This window comes from Strix uralensis, chromosome Z, assembly GCF_047716275.1.
Source record: "Strix uralensis isolate ZFMK-TIS-50842 chromosome Z, bStrUra1, whole genome shotgun sequence".
Lineage (NCBI taxonomy): Eukaryota > Metazoa > Chordata > Aves > Strigiformes > Strigidae > Strix > Strix uralensis.
The window spans coordinates 4,730,677-4,752,279 of record NC_134012.1 but is presented as its reverse complement, the minus strand read 5'-3'; the positions used below and the strand labels follow the sequence as shown (position 1 = coordinate 4,752,279).

The window sequence follows — 21,603 nt, the reverse complement described above, 5'->3', positions numbered from 1 at the left end:
TGATAAGATGTAAAAATGAGTATGGCATTCAGGTAGGTTGCCATATGTCATCTTTTTCTGCTTAAATTACAACTTCTGCATATAATATGTCACTTTTCTTTAAATGACAGATTTTGCATGAGGTCTCTGAAAACTGTTGGCTTGGAAATAGCTGTTGGATTAATCTACGGGTTTAATTACATTATTGTTTTATGACTAGTTTAATGAGTTACTTAATAGTTACAGATTTTGCTGCATTTTTGTGATGCTGTTCTATCATCCAGATTGGGGGGAAAAAAAAAAAAAAAACACGTAATGGATGGATTCCCCCTCATTTAGGGGAAGGTTATGAGTCTCTATATTCAGCGTTCTGGTCAGCTCAGTGGTAGTCTAGCTGTTGTGGAGGCTCTCAAGATAAACAGACAATAGTTAAAATTACATTTATTTTAATACAATCAATTGGCACTCCCGCAATCATTCACAAATGACAGATCTGAATGTCCCTGAGAGGAGAAAACTATTGCTGCACAAACTCCTAGGATTTAACAACAAGCTAAAATGCTCAGTCACCTAAAAAGTGAGGGTGCTCAACCTCAAGGAATTTCTTTGGGCAGTGTCCCAACCCAAGGGGGGAACCTCAAGGAGTTTCCTTGGGCGATGTCCCGAGCCAAGGGATGAGTCCTCGACTGCAGCCGTGTGTGCTGCTCCAGAGGGGACTGGCTCAAAATGGCTCCCCCAGGGGAGTCCATTTGTACCCGAGCTGGATCTGATCTGTGGTCAGCATCAGTCTTTATTGACCGAGGCCCCCAATCACTGTAAAACCCTGAGAACAAGGATGCAAAAGAAAGAATCAGCAGCTGCTGTGTCTCAACAGCCAGGAAGCCCCATCTCTGTCGGGGTGGGTGCACCTACCCCACAGTCCACCCCGTGACCACAGTCATGATTCAGCTGGTCTCCTTGGAGTGGTGGCATGGTCACCTCTTGCCTCCAAGGTTAAAAGGGAGCACAGTCCCAGTGAGCTTTAATGCTTGTTGTGGATTGTCATTCCTAGATAATTACACAAAAAAATTTTAGAAGACATACTCTACTGTTAACATGGACTTCACAACCTATACACTATTATAACATAATATAATACAAACCATAATAAACACAACTACAATCATTATCAAAATTGAAGGAAACTAAGCGTTCTGACAAGGAAAATTCAGACATATCCAGCCAACCAGTTAATACAGGAACAATTGCCTTTGAGTCTCTTGCCACTTTCTTCATTTGTGAAGAAAGATTGATGAAGTAGCATTACCACATCTGGGACATAGAAACACCTTCCTTAATAACACCAATTTCAATCACATTCTTCTAAAAGATGCCAAGTTCAAAAAAAATTCATTCACCACCACGTTGTCATCCAAGTCTTGATTGTCCGTGAGAGTCACCATCACCATTGCCAGTAGGGGTGCCGAAGCCACCTGTTTTTCCAGGATCCTGAAAGAAAACAGAACTAGGCCTCGGATTAAAGCCCGAGCATCAAGTTAAAAGTCAGGAATTATCCATTGGGCCTTAGATAAAGGTGAGTTTTTCCACCTTTATCTAGGGCCTCCCAGGCATGTAAACCCCCAAGGTTTTACTAAGGTCATAGGCACAATGCCAGTCAAAGGCAACTTTATCATGACAGGTTGGCCCACATATATTTTCGAGGGGAACTGGCCCTTATTATTGTTAAATATAGGAGTGTCACCAGCCAATAAACCTTAGGGTAAAATGCTGCTATCTGCATGTTCCCATAATTTCCCCTGTGGTTATTAACAATAAAAAACACTTGTGATAACTGTATGTCCCAGTTGTGTTGTGAGACCTTGACTTGTCTCTTAATGAAACCAGTGGTCTGCTCTATTATGCCATTGGCCTGAGGATAGTACAGTGTATGAAACACCCACTTCATACCTTCTCCTTGTGCCATTTTGCACCACTGTGACTGTGAAATGTGATCCATTGTCACCTTGAACACTTTCAGGGATGGAGAAGGTACTAAACCATCCTTGCAGAACTCAGACTGTTTGGTCTCCAGTAGCTGTTTTAACAGCTGTAGCTGTAGTTAATCCTGACACCACCTCTGCTCCTACCATAATGTATCTCCTCCCATGAGAATGGCTTCCAGGGACCAATATAATCAACTTCCAGGTGCTCCAGAGAGCTTTACCTTGTTTGATATGCTGGGCTCAGGCTTGAATTGGATGGTTAACCTTAAGCCTCATTCAACACTGTGGACAAGCCGTAAGAACTGCTTCAGATGTTTTCATAGACATGGGCTATCCCCAGGACCAACACTCGTAATAGAGATCTGTTTTCCCTCAGTGGCCTTACTTCATGTGTAGCCACTCAGCCAACCGATCGCCATCTTCTTCATCACTGTCAACTACCCTAATTTGGGCCAGGGGATCTACTTGCTGACTCCATCTCGCAGCAGGGGTCCTGTCTCTTGCATGGCCCTTTACCCACCCCCACCTTCAGGGGTTGTGATCTACCTATTTCTAACAATTGTTGCCAGTCCTCAGCTCTCCAAGCCTTTGTATGGCCCACTTCCCACTGATCAGATGCCCACTGGCGTATCCGCTCTAGCACCCTTATAAGCCAGTGTAAGTCAGTGATGCCCTTCTCTGCTGCAACAAGGGGGCATGCAACTCTCCCACCTGTGCGCTACCTTCTTCCTCCCCTATAATCATTTTACTGTTACCAGTTTCCAAGGCTGCTGCTTTATATTGTCATTTTAATCCTACTCGGCCAGTGGATGCATCAGTAAACCACACTCCTCATGTGTCTGAACCTGTCAATTCGGGTGCCTCCTTGACTGGGAAGGTTTATAGGGTTGGCCTGAGAAAACCAGATCTGGATTTACAGGCAGTTGGAGCTTGGAGATTTTGACTAACTCCCTCTAAATAAGCATACCACTTAGATACCATGGCCTTCTGGACTACCCCTTCAGGGGGAAGTGACCCCTGAAGAATCAAATTTGAAAGAAGAAAAGGGCCTTGCAGTACGCTATTCTGTATGGTATATAACCTCTCTACTTCCTTAACTGCCCTAGTAAGTGAGAGAAGCCCCTTCCACTCTGAATACCGCTGTTGAGTTTCCTTAAATGAAGTGGAAGAAAACAGGAAAGATCTAGCTGGTCCCCCCCCGTCCAATCTGAAGCACACCAGAATAGGAGCCATGTTTTGCAAATCCCCGCTCTACCCTCTGCAGGTCCTGTGGGTGTAAGGGCCCCAACCTCTGATAGGTCTTAAGTTCATCCTTTAGAATATTCAGGGCCTCTCTATGCTGTAAAGTCCAGTCCCACTCCCTATTGTTTCAAAGCAGATCATATAAAGGATGAGCAATCACCAAAAACCCGGGTAATGCTTCCTCCAGTAACCCCGTGTACCTAGCACCTAGCAGGTGCTGTACTTCTGCCTTATTACCTGGAATTTGCCCCTTTTCAATAACTGATAGAGTATCATCAGGTACTGCAACTGCTCCAGCCACCCACCAAGCTCCTAAAAATGTAATTTCTTGCCCAGGACCTTGACATTTAGAGGGCGGAATGTCTTGCCCATTCTTAGTTAACGGGTCCCAAATGGTTTCAGCCACTTGTCCTACCTCTTCTCTAGTATCTGCACCAACCAAAATACCATCCATATGCTAATATCTATGGACACCTGACGGCACCTCTGCTGTGCTGAGAAGTTTGGCCAAAGCATTGTGAGCAAGAGTGGGGAGATATTTATATCCTTGTGGGAGTCACTTAAAGGTGTACTGCATCCTTTCCCAAGCACAAGCAAACTGAGGCTTATCCTCGACCCTTAGGGGAGTCATAAAAAACATCTCTTTAATATCTAAAGCAGCCATCCATGGGTGAGCAGTGTTGCTGTTACTATTGATGATACATTTGGGACAGAAGCTGCTAAATGTGGGGTGTTATTATTCTATCTCTGATAGTCAGTCATTAGCTGACCATAGCCACCACCCATCTGATTTATGGACTGACCAAACCGGAGAATTATAAGGGGAATATGTGTGACTTAGAACCTCTCTTTTTCTCAAGATCATTAATTACTTGTAAAATACCCTGTTTGGCAGCAGTCAGCAATGGATACTGAGAGACACAGGTTACTCTAGATTGCAGCAGTAAAGGAGCAACCTGCAAAATTCTTACATTGTCCCTCTACCTCCAAAACTCCACGCTCTGCCATCTAGTAAATACCATTGCTTACCTGCCAGCAGATCAAACCCCAATATATTTCCCTTATAAGGCCTCAAAGTCACCTCTACATCCTCTTTTTCCCTGGTAACCAAATTGCATTTGGGCTATAGGACCTTTTTCTACCACCTCTGTCACACCTATTATGTTTATAATCTTTCTTGATGGCCTAAGTCCTAACTCATGGGTTTGTTGTCTAAGACACTAATTTGGGCCCCTGTATCAATCAAAAATTCTGGATTTATCTGCCTAGGACCCACAGGGATATGTATATAGGGCTCCTTGTCAGCAGACTATTGGTAGGAATTCACCATGTGGAGTGGGCAGACCAGCCCCCAAACAACAGCTTCTAGTGTTTTGACTCTCAATTCCCTTCTCAATGTCGCAGAAGGGTTAAATTCCCCTGCCTGAGGGAGTGTGGTTGCCTGCATTTCCCTTTGCTCTGGGGTCTTCCCCTCCAGCAGTTCCACCAACTTCAGGGTGTGGATAGGGATGTGGTCGGTGGGTGTCTTGCGCATGTAACATTACTTGGGGTACCCAAAATGCCAACAAAGATCAAAGATCGCTCCTTCCTGGATCCTAAGGTTGATCTGGCCTGCCCTGGGGCAATTCGAACTCCCAGCAAGGAGGCTGCTCAGGGTGCAGTTTTTGGCTGACTTTCCCGACCTTCCGATTTCTGTCCATGCCACCGCTCGGGTCAGTCCATCCCATCTCGCTCCCATCAGCCCCAGATCTTGTCAAAAGGGGCTGTATGAGCCCTTTCTCATACACCACCTGAAGGGAAGCTGCCTTTTGTACTCCTGCCAGTTCCAATAATCTCTTCACCTGGATAGTAACAGGTTCCCCCTCTCCTTGGGGTCCACACCCCCAGCCCAGTAAGTCAGTCGAGATGTTATTGACTGGTTACCTGCCAGCCTGGCACTTAAAAACACTCCAGGAACCAAGAACCCTCCTGCCTCATCATCACTTGACAGGATTTGATCCCCTGCCTTGTCCACAGACAGTTGGTTTCAGTTTTGCCTGGTTTACACGAAAACTTAGGAGTTCACTAAGCTCAGATCCTGCCCAGGGGGTCACATGGATGGTGGTTCAGGGGTTCCCACCCTGCAGACCCGTGTGCCTTTCTGTTTTGTTGAGAGGTCGCACATTACTTTCCTTCAGTTCCTCCATTTCCTTCAAATTTCTTTCATCAGACTCTCCCCATATGTCCCCATCCCACTCCTCAAGGTCCACATTCATAATTAACTTTTGGATCTGGACAATACTAGGGGTTTTTTTTTGCCTGTGCCAACATAATTTCAATTTTTTGTTCCAATAACCACGCTCACTCTCATAACACTTCTTTCATTAAACAATCAATTTCTGGTAGTTTCTTTAAATAACCTTTCTCCACTATTCCAAAGTAATCTTGCACCTGAATCAAACAGGCCTAAGATGGAGCACATATTCCCTATACCTCTGCCATCCCAAAAACTTCCATGGCTCTGTTCCAACTTTTCCACAACTGCCACCAGGTCAAACCACTTCTCCTTCACCCATTGTACATCTGGGGGAGAAGGGACACAACTGTGCCTCCGTAATAGTTCTGTCGACATCCTGCTAACTACACCAGTTAAAATGTTGTGGAGGATCTCAAGATAAACAGACGATAATTAAAATTACATTTATTTTAATACAATCAATTGGCACTCCCGCCATCATTCACAAATGACTGATCTGAATGTCCCTGAGAGGAGAAAACTATTACTGCACAAACTCCTAGGATTAACAACAATCCATAATGCTCATTCACCTCAAAAGTGAGGGTGCTCAACCTCAAGGAATTTCTTTGGGCAGTGTCCCAACCCAAGGGGGGAACCTCAAGGAGTTTCCTTGGGCAATGTCCCGAGCCCAGGGGAGAATCCTCGACTGCAGCCGTGTGTGCTGCTCCAGAGGGGACTGGCTCAAAATGGCTCCCCCAGGGGACTCCGTTTGTACCCGAGCTGGATGTGATCTGTGGTCAGCATCAGTCTTTATTGACTGAGGCCCCCAATCACTGTAAAACCCTGAGAAGAAAGCTGAGAAAAAAAAAACATCAATGGCCACTATATTTCAGCAGCCAAGAAGCCCCACTGTCGTCGGGTGGGTGCACCTGCCACAGTAGCAACACCAGAGCCCTTCTAGCAGGTGTGGAAATTGCAGTATACTCACAAAACGCATGCTTGTGGAGAGGAGGAAATCCCTAATTCATAAAAGAAAGATGGATTGGAGACTTGGGTGGGAAGACAAACACTGCAGAACTTGCTTGTGGTATAAAACAATTGTGTCGGCAGAGCTGTGGAGCTGCAATTTATCTCCCTGTATGCCCCCGTATTCAGCATCCTAAATCTGCTTTTTTTTTTTGTTGTTGTTGTTGAAGAATGTTCCTGAGCTTCCAGACACTACAGAGCACTCTAGAACTGACCTGTCTCGTGATCTGGCAGCCTTACACGAGATCTGTGTGGCACACTCAGCTGAACTCCGGACGCTCAGTAACGAGCGAGGTGTAATGCAGGTAAGCGAGAAGGGTTAAACAAATCACAGGCACAGACAGTGTGTGTCTTCAGTTACTCCTTATTATCAGGATTCTTTCATATTTCTGGCTAGCAGAATAACTGATAAATGTTTTAAAATAGGTGCATTTCACCAGGAGGTTATTAGCTGTAAATACTTAGTCCGTAGTTTTGTTTCTTTGTGCAACAGAGAGGTTTTTTTAAAGTTTCCAGAGGAAGTTTTAGTTTCTAGAGGAAGCCTAAACCCACAAAATTACTGTCTCCTGCCAGGCTCTCTGGGTCATTAGTTTTAGGATCTTGGTTTTTTTCAGTTGAAAACTAAATTTACTTTCCTTAGCTTTCTAGCAATGCCTCATTTCTGCTTCCTACTTTGCCAGTACATTTGTAAACAAACATGGCAGACTTCTAGCAAACCCCAACAGTGTGTTAGCTGTAGACTTTCTGTTAAACCTCCCTGTTAAACCACAAAGCAGCAAAAAGATCCATGGGCGGAGAGGCAAAGTTCGTAACACTGTTTTAGACTTCCTTTCGAAGGTAATGTCTTATTGACAAGGGAATCAGCTGTTTCCCTTTTTTTTAATACATTACAACCAAGTAACAAGTGATAGGACAAGAGGGAATGGCCTCAACTTGCGCCAGGGAAGGTTTAGACTAGATATTAGGAAGCATTTCTTTACAGAAGGGGTTGTTGGGCGTTGGAATGGGCTGCCCAGGGAGATGGTGGAGTCCCCATCCCTGGAGGGGTTTAAGAGTTGGGTTGACCCAGCGCTGAGGGATCTGGTGGAGTTGAGAACGGTCAGTGCTGGGTTAATGGTTGGACTGGATGATCTTCAAGGTCCTTTCCAACCTAGATGATTCTGTGATTCTAAACTACCTCGTAGCAGGTCTGACAGGCTAATGCTGAAACTGCTTCTCAGGCAAGACTCTTCTGTTTCCAACTAATGTGTGGTTTTACTGGCTCTCTTTCTGCAGCATGTTCTGAAGAAGCTTTTGGCTATTACTGAACTGCTCCAACAAAAACAAAATCAGTATTCAGTGTCTAATAACATCAGGTAGCAGCCCTGTACCTGAATTCTGCATGGATCCAGCATGCCCAACATGGCAACTCACACCAGTATCACTTTCTTCTTGCTCTTGCCAAAAATAGCACACCCTGTCACATTCCCAGTGATGTGTGAACTATGCAAAAAGAAAACAAAGATTCTGTTGGTGAATGATTGTACCAGCAGCTTTTTAAGCTATCTGTGCAGGACACTTGCACTTTTTTTCCACTTGGAAACAGTTTTCACAACCTCTGAGCCTTGGTGTACAGTCCACCTTCCGCAAAGAAAATGCTGTGACTGTGTCTTGAACTTTGAAAATTATTTTCAGCACCTCTGATTGCCAAAGTTTTGCTATCTTGTTGGAAAAGAATTATCAACTGACATGAGAAGAAATGTGTTGTTTTGACAGCCACATATAACTGGATAACATTTCTTACTGTAATTTCTGACTGGTTACAATAATTACGACTTTTGACTGTTTCAACCACTTTTAACTTGTATTTACAGTTTCCAGAATTTGATGTTATGGTAGGAACAATCTTTACTGTACACTTTTTATACCATGCTGTTTCTCTTGCTGGAATCATGTTGAAAGAGAATATGCAGAATGGGTCTTGTCAGCTTTATTTTTTGATGTGCCACTGATTCAGTCTGAATAGTTCGTCCATCAAAACTGTATATCCAGATAAATCACAATGCTTTTGTAAAATGTTTACAATGGCAAATAATTTGAATTCAGTAAATTTATTGATCATTGTATCAGACATGCATGCATTCATTAAACCATTTTATAAAATATGTATTGGTTGGTCTTTTGTGCACTGTAAGTCTAGCATAAATATTATTTTTATAAGTGAAAAGTAAGTTTTTAAAATAAATCAAGCTGCAGATCAACTCATTATGGAAACTGGCTAACTTTGGCTGCTGTGGAAGTCTTTTACAGTGTCTGCACACATGATGTACTTCAAAATGTCCATGCAGTGTCCCTTTTTTAGCATGAATCCTCAGAACAGCATTACCTTGTCCGCTTGCCTTAATCTGTACATATGTCATGGGGTGAGAAAGTAGATGTTAAAACTGTTAAAAAGAATTAAAAACACGTAGTTGATTCAGAGGGTATTTCAGCATTGCCAGCTGTAACTTTTCTAGGCAGTGATCTAATGAGGAGTAACAGGATGCGGAGACTCACTGACAGGGCTAATGAGATCATGTCATAAATTACTTTCTTGACGGCGGGTGCGCAGCACAGTGGTTCTGCGCTTGGCAGACCAGGGTCACGCTCTTAACGCAGCCTAGGGAAGACACACCTGGTTGCTAGACCTTGGGACTGCTGAATTATTTTTAGATGGTCCCACGGTCAAGCCTCTATTGCCAAATCACTGTCCAACTGCGTCTCGGAGGAAAAAGGTAATTAAGAATCTTTTTTCCTGCCCTGCTTAGTTCTCTCTCTGCGTACCGTTAGGTCACACAAGTCACAGTCCTAGCTGGCAACATTTTTTTTGTGTGAATGCTCAGCTTGCAGCTTCCAACCAGTTCAGAACCCAAGCACACGACTTAAAGTGTTTAGTCACGCTCCCTTCACTTCGATTAGGAAGGGGGTGTGTGTAAATGGTGCCAGGCTTTCTGCACTGAAATGGCAATAGCTGATTTTCTTCCCCAACTAGTCAGCTGATGACCCTGGTATAGGACTTGTCAGAAACAGTGCATAAAGTGGGTTATTCTGTAGATGTAGGTGGCTGGGTGTAGGTAGCGTAACATGGTAAAAATAGGAACTTTAGGACAGATTTGGCTAGCTATTTACCAACTCCATGCAGTGATGAGAACAGAACTAGGAAACTCCCCAAGTGACATTTAGGTGCGTGTATTGTAGAGCTGCTTATGTTCTAAAACAGCAGATGAAAAGGAAACAGACTTTGCTCTAGGTTTGGAAGACATCAGACTACTTAGGAAGATTTAAAAAACACTCTTCTCAGTTGCCCCCAGGTTAAGTCAGTCACAACAACCTAACAGGAGATTGCAGCTGCAGAGCATGTCACAACAGTGTGATTATTACTTTCCATATTGTAAAATGTGTTGCTGCAGCCTCATTGGTACGTTTGAGAAGAACCTTCCAAACGTGCCAAGTGTTAGGGGCTCGGCTGTATTCTTTTAGCTGCTCCAGTGACAAGCTCAGGAGGAGGGGAGCGTTTAACAGCACTACAATTATTTTAGCAAAGTGATATGCTTTATTGCAAAGATATTAGTGACAGAATAAATACCTCATGGCACAGTGTAAGGAACCTGTGGCAGACAGGTTCACACGTGACACCACACAGTAGTTTCTGCAGTGGTAGGATTCCATCTTCCTTCAAGGTTACACTAAGTCCACAACATCATCATCAGTCCACTCTTCCTAATGGAAGGGGAGAAAGCAACGCCTTGAGCAAGGTGTTAATTGGGTGGGTTTTACAGTCAGGTGGGCCAGGCCACACCCAACTTGTAGGTACGTGGTACTACTGCACGTGCTGTCACAGTAACTTCCACTACACGTTACAGAGAATAACACCTAACTTTTCACATCTCTGAACTCTGCTGCCTGCTATTGGGAACAGACTCACTTAAATAGCAAGTTTAAACTGATTTTTAAACACAGCGCTTGTCAGATGAGCGTTTCTGCCAGGACGCTTGACTGTTCTTATCTTGCACGCTCCATTTCTGACAACCAGGCAGCAATCTCTCAGTCCTGGTTAACTTAACAAGGCTAGCTCCAACTGGAAAGAATTCAGGCAAGGCCTACACAGAAGTTACTTAACAATATGCCTGGTTTTTGTTTCCCTTCACATTCTCATGACATGCCTGACCTAAGTTCATGGCCAAGAACCACTCAACAACTTAAAAGGATATTTCCTTTCCTTAGAGTCCCCACCACCTGCATTTCTGCTCAGACTTACTCCCACTAAACATAAGCACAGTTAAGGGAGTTTCAAGTATGCCCTAATCTATTGCAAAACTCCCAAATTAAGTTTTGATTCCAGGGTTCCTTGGAAATGTTTCTTGCACACCCCTCTCAAGCAGTATTACTCAGTGTGCTCCTGTGCAGGGAATAAAACGGAAAAAAACCTGGGAAGTATCAAAGGGAAGATTTTATTTTTTATATTTATTTTAGCCAAGAGTGGCTAATCCCAGAATACAGGCTTGACAGGCTCCTCGGACTAAGCCCTATTGCTTCTGCCAGCAAGCCCCAGTGGTTATCAAAACCAGTACCATCCTCCCCCGCCAAAACCAGCTACACTCTTGACAGGCAGCATTTACTACCTAACAGAAGTATTCCGTGAACAGAAGGAAGACTAAGAAATATTTTAACTAGTGGTGACTAAGCCATTTAACCTTAAAGCTGGTTATCCATGCCTACTCTTGGAAGTCACGGAGACATGGTCATTTTAGCAGCCCCTTTTCAGCACCTGTTTGAGGTTTAGCTCATGCTTCTTCATTATGGACAACTATGTAGAAATTTCCACAAAAGCTCATATTGCAACCTTTTACTAATATCTTGTGCCTTTTATGGCTTCATCGCTTTGGCAGCCAAGTCATCTGTGCTCAAACAGTACTCTGTGTGTTTCTTCTATTATTTCAAATTGATGAGCTCTCCATATCAGTTACGGCCTTGCTATTAACTTCAGCTGTAAACTATTAAATCATGAAACAAAATGTTACAAATAGATTAGAACTGATTTTGCACTTGTATACTTCAGCCTACTTACTAACAAACACCGATAACAGCAGGTAACTAACTACAGGGTTAGAGAAGTCTCAAGGTTTGAGCAGTACACACAGGCTATAAGCTTTCAAAAAGCTAAGTCTCCTTTATGTCCTGCCCAGCTCAGATCTGCTTTTGCATGTGGTAATTAACTCAGAAATGAAACTACACAAACACAAACCCTTGGCATTTCAGATACTCAATATTTTAAAATCCTGTATTTCAGGAGCTGTTAAATCAGTGCAAGAGCTTATTATGAAATGCTGCATACTATGTAAATTTATCCAATCCATTTATTGCTCTGGAAGAACTGTGAATATAAATTAATAAGAAACCCAAAAATCAGAACTACCTCAAACCACAGCACCATAACTAAAATAAGATCCCCTTGAAATTAAACCAGGGCCAGGAAGAAGTGAGTCTCCAGAGTTTAGCTGGAGCTGTTCTCTAAGTCATGTTCTCAAAGTTATGAAAGTGCTAGTTTTATGGAGCTGCCAGTTCCAATATGCTTTTTAAAAGTGGCATTTGGAGTAAACACTAGTCAAAGTTTTTACAGCATTAAATCATTATCATAAAATATGCCTGAGGTTGCACATTTTGTTAAAACATACTTTCAGTGCTGACTGTATTACAATATCGTTCAAATAATTTTTTAGATTCGAGTTCAACATCATATTATCAACCTACTTGATAGCAAGACTCATTGAATTACAAAATGCAGGATGTGTGGTTTTTTTATCTTAAGATTCTGACAGATGACCCTCTTCAGCTGTTAGCAAGTCTTTCTAAACATCATACTGAAGTTGTCTTAGGCTATCAGGATGTACAATATCTTCAGTATCAAGAGAAGTCCAGTTAAAAAGGGTTCTTCACAAAGCTACTCCTCCACCAGAATGTATTCTCTGCAACTTCCAGTCAATGTTACAAATGAAAGCTCTGAAAGGTGTTCAGATTAGACCTTAATTCTGTTTTCACTTGTTCAGTCGCCCTTCTCAGTCTATCTCCACCTTATTTATACTTGGTCTTATAACCTGAGGTCCTTGCTACCCATCTGTAGTTTATGCAAGCCTGGCGAGCAAATCGGCTGACGGAGAAATTTAGTCCAGCAGCTGACTTCTGCTTTGTTCAAGAAGCCAAATAAAGTAAATGTAAACAGTTTCAGAAACACTGGTCAGCAGAAAAATCGCCACATAAAACTTCTGTGAAAAAAGCCTGCTTGAGTATATATTTCAGCATATACTCATTTATTTCATCCGCATTCTGAGGACTGAGATTCCACCTGTAGAGCCAGGATTTCTCCTGAAGTGTTCAGTTCCTGGACTTCCAAAACCTCCTTTCATGACAATATTCCAAATCTCAGTTTCACAGCTACTTCCCCTCACTGGCATCATGAAGTTTCACGTGCTGGAAGTACTAAACTTGATGTTGTTCTATGGTTGTTCTATGGTTTGTCAAAAGACTTCCCAAGGAAAGGATGGCCTGTGTGTTCTTCCTCCTCCCCACAAAAGACTGGAGTATTTAAGAACACTCCCAAGCACCAGCTAGTATGAACTCTGGCTCATTTTTCAAAAAAAGTTGAAAAAGATTCTGTCTGAGCAACACATAAAAGAATATTAACAGATGCAGAAGTTTGTCTCAGTAGCTGTGTCACTTTTGTCTCGGCAGTTAGAGTGGAAGTACTTGTACAATAGGTTTACTGACCTCATCCACTTTAGATTTCTTTGTGAGATAATCATCATCTTCATAACCTTTCCTCTTCTTCCTAACCCCACCCAGGGAAAAAAGTGAAATGTTTAGGTATTTTTATAAGTCAGAGTCTCCTTATTTGACCACAAGATTAGACTGCTTGTCACATAAAAAACTACCGAAGACTTTAAGCTAGCAGTTTGCTGGAAGTTCACGGTGGGTACAAAAGTGAAAATAGCAAAAAAGAAAAATCAGGAAGTCCTTTGTCATCCACATGACTCTTAAGAAAACATTAACCCTTTACACAATTCTAATCATGTGATTTTAAAGCCTTTGATTCTCATTACATGGGCAAGACCTTAGGAGCTACCCCAGATTCCAGTTCTGTTACAAAATAATCAGTCTTACAGCTTGCACTGCAAATCAGCACAAAAGAATATATTTACATATTACTGAAAGCACTACTCCGAGTCTTGGTTCTCAGCTTCCAGCAGACACTCATAATAGTAAGCACATGAACAGAAATCCCTGTGTGTAAATGTTTCCATTTTCAATCACTCACACAAACTGTTTCTATAGCAAAAAGGCAGAAGTTTAACACATCAAAGACTAAGTATCTACTTACAAGTTTGCATTAAGTGAAAGCTCCAAGCTGTGACACTTCTCTAATTTCTGTTTTAGAGCAGCAACCTCTTCAGGCCTTGGCAGTTCATACTTCTTTATGAGATTTTTCATGCCTACAGTGGCAACAACACAGGTCTAAGCACATTAATTTCTTCTCTACCTTGTATTGGGTTTGTGTGGCAAGGTTTTGTTAGCGGGAAGGGGCTACAGGGGTGGCTCCTGTGAGAAGCTGCCAGAAGCTTCCCCTATGTCCGACAGAGTCAACACCAGCTGGATGGAAGAGAGACCCGCCACTGGCCAAGGTGACAGTGGTAGCACCTCTGGGATAATGTATTTAAGAAGGGAGGAAAAAACATGCACAAGTGCAGCTGAAGAGAGGAGTGAGAACATGTGAGAGAAACAACCCTGCAGACCCCAAGGGCAGTGAAGCAGGAGAGGGGGGAGGTGCTCCATTCCCTGCAGTCCATGGTGAGACAGATGTGCCCTGCACCCAGGGAGGTCCACAGGGGAGCAGAATCCACCTGCAGCCCAGGGAGGACCCCACGCAGGAGCAAGGGGATGTGCCCAAAGGAGGCTGTGACCCCGTGGGAAACCCACGCTGGAGCAGGGTCCTGGCAGGACGTGTAGACTGCGCCGCTGAGGAGGACAAGAAGGAGGAGGTAGAGAAATAGGGAGCAAAGCTAAACCTGGGAAGAAGGGAGGGAGGGGGGAAGGTGTTTTAAGATTTGGTTGCATTTCTTATTACCCTACTCTGATTTAACTGATAATAAATTAAACTAATTTCCCCAAAGTTGAGTCTGTTTTGCCTGTGACAGTTACTGGTGAGCGATCCCTCCCTGTCCTGACCTCGACCCATGAGCCTTTCCTACTATTTTCTGTGCCCTGTCCAGCTGAGGACGGGATTGATGGAGCAGTTCTGGGGAGCACCTGGCATCCAGCCAGGGTCAGCCCACCACCCTCGTGAATTACACAAGCTTATCGATCAGTAGTATGGCTACTTTTACTGCTTATCCCTCGCAGTTAAGCTTGAGCCAACAGTTTGCCCTCCCCTCCCTCTAACATGAGCACAGGGTACATTTTCAAGCAGCTTCTACCAGCGAAAAACAACCTACACCAAAAAAAAATCAGAATGGTACACAGAGGAAAAAACAGAATCTAAGAAGTCCACACCTCTAAGGTTTTGAAAGCATCATATCTAGTTTTCAGACTCAAAAGACACTACAAGGCAACACACAACATATTGTTAACAGTTGAGACAGAAAGCTTACTGAATAAAATCCTTGTATTTGTGTCTACTTAAAGCAAGTATTAGACATTCAAAGTATGAACTCCTCCCAAACTGCTTGCTTACAAAACTTCCTGTCCCACATAGCACTCAAACTTCAGAGGATCAAAGATTACGTATGTAAGACTTAACTGTTATCTTCCATCCAAGGATTAATTCTGAATAATATCAAGGTACAGCCAAAGCTGAGCACAAAGAACTACACTGAAACAGGCTGTCAGCATCACCAGTTCTGGATTTCCTCGAAGTAAATTATAATAATGTAGAGTTCACATTACTCTCCTAACAAGCTTCAAAATATACAAGTATTTTTTACATTCAGCATTGTACCTCAGTCTTAAAAAACCCAAGAAAATTGATTGCAGTCTTGTTAAGAATGCAAATTAAATTTACAGCTACCCTGCAAGAATCAAGATTTTTTTCCTGTACCATCAGTTCTACATAACCAGTCATTTACAGATGCTTCAAAATTTCCTCCCAGCCATCATATGTTCACAGAGCTACCACCTCTGGGCTAAAGCTACCTTCCAGAATAATGCAAGCGAAGAATAAGGGATCCCAGCATTCCCTCCGCATCTCAGCAATGGAAATCTGAAGACTAGATTTGTTCGCAGGGAGAGAAAGGGAAGAGCATCCCAAGTTTTATAAATCCAATTTAAATTGAATTTGTAGACCCCAATGACTTGTATGGTGCATTCACCACTAAGGTCAGCTTAGTCAAAGGACTGCATTTTTAATGCTACCACTCTGCCATTTTAAATGCATGCATTAGCTTAAAGCATTAAACAACTGATTGCTTTCTGGAAATTGCATATCCCAGCCTTTTCAATTAACTAAAAAACAGTAATCAGTGTAATACATTCCCCTTAGCTAAACTACGATAGCATTCTTGATATTTTATATCAAACAACTTTTGAAACATCTTTATGGATGCAAAACAGAAGTGAAGTATAAATCCTGTCACGTAACTTAACGTTAAACATTTAGCTTAGAAAATGTACCCTCTGGTGGTAAAAGTAGTTATGTGCAGGCTTTTGCCCGAAGCTGCAATTTTTAAGACCCAGTGACTGAAGAGTCATTTCATCCTGACTTACAAAAAACATTTAGTTCCCAAAATATATTTCCCACTTTGGAGTCAGCTGCTAGCACTAAACTGACTATAGCACCTAATGTTCTGAGAAGCATCAGGCCCTTTGCCTTTTAATCTCACTGGAAAGGCTCAGTGTTTACAACCTTTGCATCCACATCATTCTACTTGCCTTGTGCACGCCCCGAGACGAAGAAAACCACCTGAAGCACACCTTCTCTGCTTCAAGTTTTTGTTGTTTGTAAAAAGATTGTTTTCCTCCTTTAGAGATACTGTTTATCATATTTTTCCAGTGTTTACTTACATTTCAAGTCATCCAGTAGCTTGGCTAAGGATGTTCTGTTTTCTTTCAGTGTAAGATTTTCTGATAAATAACTGCAGAGAGATACGGAAAAGTAAGTTCTTAAGTGTCGTAATTATTTAATTACCATTAGTTAATAAAATGTGTGTTATTTATTATTTACATCTGCTACAGCTTTATGATTAGACTTAGCAGAAACACTTTGACTACATAAATGCTATAAAGTGATAAAAAACCTAATCTGTCACTTGCAACATTCTTCTTCTGGAAGAACATGACATAAGTATCCCCTGGCCACATAAAGAACCAAAGTTCCAACACTGCAGAATTAAATATTTGTAAGTGACCCTCACTGACTTAAGTCAACTTACATTTAAGGTTCTGTGAAGTATCACATTAACATCACACAGTATCACTGCAGGAAAAGCAACTACTACAGAAGAGCAGTTGTCAGAGAGGCCAACAGGCAGCAAAGCTTGCAAGACAGGACTGCTTTTTTTTGGCAGCTGAAAGCAAATCCTAAATACTGCCTTGTACGAGTCTGTGGGTCCCTTCCTCTTCCCTCAGTGATTCAAACTTCCTTCCAGTAAGAACATTAACACATACACCTACTACCTGGGTAAAACCTGAGCACCTGTGAGCAACAACCCTCACCAAGACCCACAACTATCACCCCTTCCCAGGAAGTGCGCTTCTGGATAAATTACAAAAGTCCAAAGACTCCAAAGTGTTTCTATCTGTCCAGGTTGCGTTAGTGTCACACTGAACTCACAGACATACACAGCTCTATCAGCTGCAGCTGCCAGGCTGAGGCACAGCCACCATGATGATGATGGTAGTTACTACAAGCTGACTGGTAGCATCGCTGCACTTGTTCAGCTCAAATTTAAGAGCATTATTTAACCTCATGCTGATACCAAAACTGAAGATTAATTTGGAGCCACCTATTAGCCAGAGCACAGTGGCACCTGTTTCTTCCTGAAGCTCTGATTTTTTCAAGACTGACCTATACACTGATATCGTGGGAGTGACAGGTTTTCAAACCTTCCATGTTCTGTCCCACCTCTGCAGTCAGACCTACTCACAGGTCCACAAGACCTGAGCTGCAACAGCTGCTTCTCCCACATCCAGCAGCTCAAACTCACGTAAAACAATAAGTTATAAGGTTATAGCAACTCTATGGTGCAGACAGGTGACAAAGACTTGCATTCTTGATGAATATGCAAAGATAAAGTTCATATCCCTTCTTTCACATGCCACCTGCAAACCTTTTCGTATTTCTTTTTGTAAGCATGCTTTTCCAAATTTTGGCACAAGCAGTACAGAATGCAGATCTGGGAATGAGATCAACAAGTTTCAAGTTATAGTAAGCACCTGAATGTTTTTACCCTCTTTTGTGAGGACAGTGAACTCCGTAGAGGATACCCCTTCACTGTCTCGAGATAGGAGCTTCATTCTGAGCAGGCGGAAGGAAAGCTTTAAAAAGAACTGCTTGCATTTAGCATCACCCCTTGTGCCTGCAGGCATTACACTCCAGATGCAAAACGCTCACACAGAGTATCATGTGATTAAAATGCTCCAGATACAGCTACTGACAGCAACTACTTCCTTTTTTCTGGAGAAAAGAGTATGTTTTGTCCTTTAAACGAACTCAAACAAACCATGCATTTCAGTAATGATACCAAAGTGTTTGATAATGCCTTTGCAAACACCAGGGGATAAACCACAAAAAGGAAAGAAGAGACTGACTTAAAACAGCACCTCACCGTTAGTCCGTTTCCATGGAAACTGAAGTCGTACCAGCCAAATACAGCACCTAGTTTCCACATGACTAGTAGCTGTCAGTTCAATGTTATTTCATTTGAATCTGAAAAAATCTTAAAAATCTTACTTTAAGTGATTCTTTATGTGTTTCATACTCTCAGTTTCTACAGCATTTCCACTTTTTTCACTCTAATCTTCAAGATAAGTCTGAAAATCCTGTGCTGTTCTAATTAGGACAGTCATCAGTTTGAATTTTTTTTTTCCTTCTTCCAAAGAAATATAAAAACCAACTAATTGCATTTATCGACTACTTTTTGAAAACGGAAATTAAAAAAAAAAAAGTACCACTTCAGTTTTGAAACATAAAGAACGTATCAGTGTTAATCAGTAATATACATTTCTACTAGTTAAGAATGTCCGGAGCAAAAAAAAATGTATACAAGAAGAAAAATAACTGTTTAAATCATACCCATAACAAAAAATAAAACACTACCTTTCCATACTAATTCCTGCTCTTGAACCACTAGATAATATGGCAGTGAGAGCTATCTGTGAGGGAGTAAAGAGAAGATACGCATCTGTCAGAGCCACTCGATTGAGGAAGTCATCAGCTGTTTTCCTCAAAACTTCAGGATTCTCCAGCCTTGGATAGCGAGTCTAAAAAGTAAGTATTTAGGATAAAGTAAGTAGCTGTTCCTCGTCTTCTGGCTCATGAGCTCAGAACACACAATTCAACAATATTTTGTAAAGCTAAAAAGTAGCAGGCCATCTTCTTATTCCGAAAATAATCAAAGGTGCTTAAAGACCACAACTAAAACAACTTCCTGCAGATATTTGCCTATCACTTTAGAAACTAGAAACGAGATCACTGGCGCAAAAAGAAATAAAATTTTCTAATATAACCCACTACAGATTTGTATTATGTTAGTATAGAGAGTATGTAGCATATAAAACAATACTACCTTCAAATCGATTAGAAAACCCTCAAACGGCCTGTATGGGTTGTGGACGATAAGATGGAAGTTCAGTTGCTGAATAAGGAGCAGTTCATATTCCAGTATTTGTTCAAGAGCTTTTTCCTGTCCAAGGGGACTTTCTCGAAGGTTACCAACAAACTGTGCACTGGACACATTAAATTCATCTACTTTACAGGCCAAAAATGCACATGTTAGCCTTGAGGAGGGGAAAAAAGCAAAAAATTAACATATGCAGCATCCATCTTTTATCAAGAGTTCTATTCAGAAAATTTATAATCTTCAAAACACCACGTTCTGAACACAGCATACTTTTCCAAATGGAAACTGAAAGCGACTGTACTTTTGTCTTTACCCATATTTAAGCTCTCAGATTTCCCTTCTCATTTTTTCAGGTCCTCACAGATACAAAGATTGTTCCTCCAATGTTCTGCTTGATAGAATAACTCAAGACGCATTGATAACTCACATTATTATCCGAGGATGATACTCCATCACCGAGTTATTGAGGTAAAAGCGTTTGAAATACATGCAAGCTGTTCCCTAAAATAAAATAAAAGGGGAAGGAAAACTAAGTACAGAGCAAAAATTGATTACAAAAGAAGAAAAATAAATAAACAAATCACAAAACAGAACAGGCAAGTTTGAATATATACTAGACATAAAGGATACACTACAGCACCAAGACGCACACAATGCCATGTCACTAAATATTTCCAAGTCTAATACATTTATGCCTGCAGGAGCCTTACAAAATGGCAGCTTGGTTATCTTTTCCTCCATTTTGAGACATATTTAGCAAGACAAGGCTCAAAAAGCCTACAATATCTTTGTGAGAAAAATATGACATTTAAATGAAGTTTAAAAACCAAAGACTGAAAAAATTAGCCTGAAAATTGTGAGCAATCCCAGCCACGACATCTGACTTCTGGGATCAGTCAGTTTCCCAACACATTTAACACTGATGCTTCTCTGTGTGTCTGGAAGTACTGCTGACAATGCCAGATTTCCAAGCTGATCTGAACGCCATTTTTCCAAATCCACTACCTGGAGTCTGATCCAGCACACACACTGTACAGGGCCCACTTCTGAAATATAAGGTCTGGCTCCAGAGAGCATGTAACGGCTGCCTACTGCTACGTTTCAAACACATCTTCAGACAAGACACTCTTCATCTTTGTTACTCACCACACCTGCCAGAGACAGAGAGGACTGACAGGGGACAATACAGGTTATACATCTTAATGGCTAGGTGACAAAAAAAAGCACAATTTCATTCCCTGCTTCAGCTGTAAGTCCTCACTCTCTTCTGAAATGCACTCTTCTTCGTTCAAGATAAGTCAATTCAAGTACAATTTTATTTTTTTCTTTGTAGGTTAGTTTACTGCCAGTATGGATGCTTAAACCAGCTTGCTTTGTGGTCAGACATGCATCAGTGCTTGAGAAACAACTGGATGACAGCTCAACTTTGGGACTGCCTCCTTTAGCTAGTGGGGTCATTTTATTGTATTATCAATCCATATCGCTAGGTTTGTTTCTACTTGCTTACTTGCTTTACTTTGCTTAAGGGAGAGGAAAGAAAGCAGTTAAGTCATCCATGCATGCGTAACGGCCGCAAGAAACAGATGCAGTTGAGAAATAACTCTCTTTTTTTTTGAAATGGCTGCGCTGTCCAGAAAAAAAGGAAAAGATAAAAAGCAGTCTGAAGCACAGACTGCAGCACCGGAGGACAAAAAACTCAAAAAGACATCCGTGCTCTCCAGAACAAGCCAAAAAAGCGAGTGAACAAGAGGCAGGGAGAGGGCAAAGCCTGCCGCTAGCCCTCAGAACGCCGCCCAAGCCACCCCGAGCTGGCACTACGGCTTACCACCACAGATCTCGGCATGGCAGGCTTGAAGACAGCGCAGAAGTCCAGCAGCCGCTTTTCGTAGTACTTGCATATCGCCAGCTCCTCGTGGGGCTCCAGGAGGACTTGGTCGCTCTGCTGGACCTTGAGGGGAACAAAGACGAGACTGGCTCAGGGACTGCGTTCCAGCACACCCGCCCGCTGCTGCCTTTCCCCACCGCCCCCCCCCGCACCTTCCCGCTCGCCACCGCCTTCCCGAGAAACTTGCGGTTGGCCTCGGCCCGTCGCCGCGCCAGCTCCTCCTCGCTGCGGAAGGTCCAGTGCCGCCACTGCGTGCTGCTGTAGTACATGCTGCCGGGACGGGCGGTGATGGCGGCGGCGGCAGCGGCACACGCTCCCCGCCGGGCGCGCTTTACGGCGGCGTACTTTACAGCGGGCGCGGGGCTTGCCGGGAGGTGTAGTTTGGCGGGAAGGGCGCTGCCGCGGGGCGGGGGTCAGCGGCGATGG

The 21,603-nt window shown here is 42.6% G+C and overlaps 2 protein-coding genes across 14 annotated transcripts in view; one reads left to right on the top strand and one right to left on the bottom strand.

Annotated features, from left to right (window-relative positions):
• RASA1 (RAS p21 protein activator 1) overlaps positions 1 to 8,591 on the top strand; it is a 70,736-nt gene extending 62,145 nt beyond the window's left edge. Inside the window, exons 24-25 of the mRNA XM_074856567.1 lie at positions 6,618 to 6,752; positions 7,723 to 8,591. Coding sequence (XP_074712668.1) covers positions 6,618 to 6,752; positions 7,723 to 7,806 — 219 coding nt within the window. The 3' untranslated portion in view covers positions 7,807 to 8,591. The remainder of the gene's footprint in view (positions 1 to 6,617; positions 6,753 to 7,722) is intronic.
• CCNH (cyclin H) lies at positions 406 to 21,491 on the bottom strand. 13 transcript variants are annotated; one of them, XR_012627160.1, is made up of 10 exons: positions 21,330 to 21,491; positions 21,118 to 21,240; positions 19,720 to 19,793; positions 19,239 to 19,449; positions 18,770 to 18,933; positions 16,516 to 16,586; positions 13,841 to 13,952; positions 13,231 to 13,291; positions 10,052 to 10,864; positions 406 to 6,276 (listed from the first exon to the last, which is right to left on the bottom strand). XR_012627160.1 is itself a non-coding variant. In XM_074856569.1 (10 exons), exons 1-9 carry the CDS (start codon positions 21,444 to 21,446, stop codon positions 1,387 to 1,389), a joined length of 1,014 nt encoding a protein of 337 aa, XP_074712670.1. In that variant the 5' UTR covers positions 21,447 to 21,491; the 3' UTR covers positions 406 to 1,026; positions 1,377 to 1,386. The 13 variants fall into 13 exon arrangements, 6 of the variants coding, with proteins under 6 accessions (XP_074712670.1, XP_074712672.1, XP_074712669.1 ...); XR_012627156.1 differs by having other exon boundaries at positions 10,052 to 10,185; XR_012627155.1 differs by lacking the exon at positions 10,052 to 10,864 and having other exon boundaries at positions 406 to 1,026; positions 1,377 to 6,276.
• Between the last annotated feature and the right edge of the window lie 112 nt (positions 21,492 to 21,603).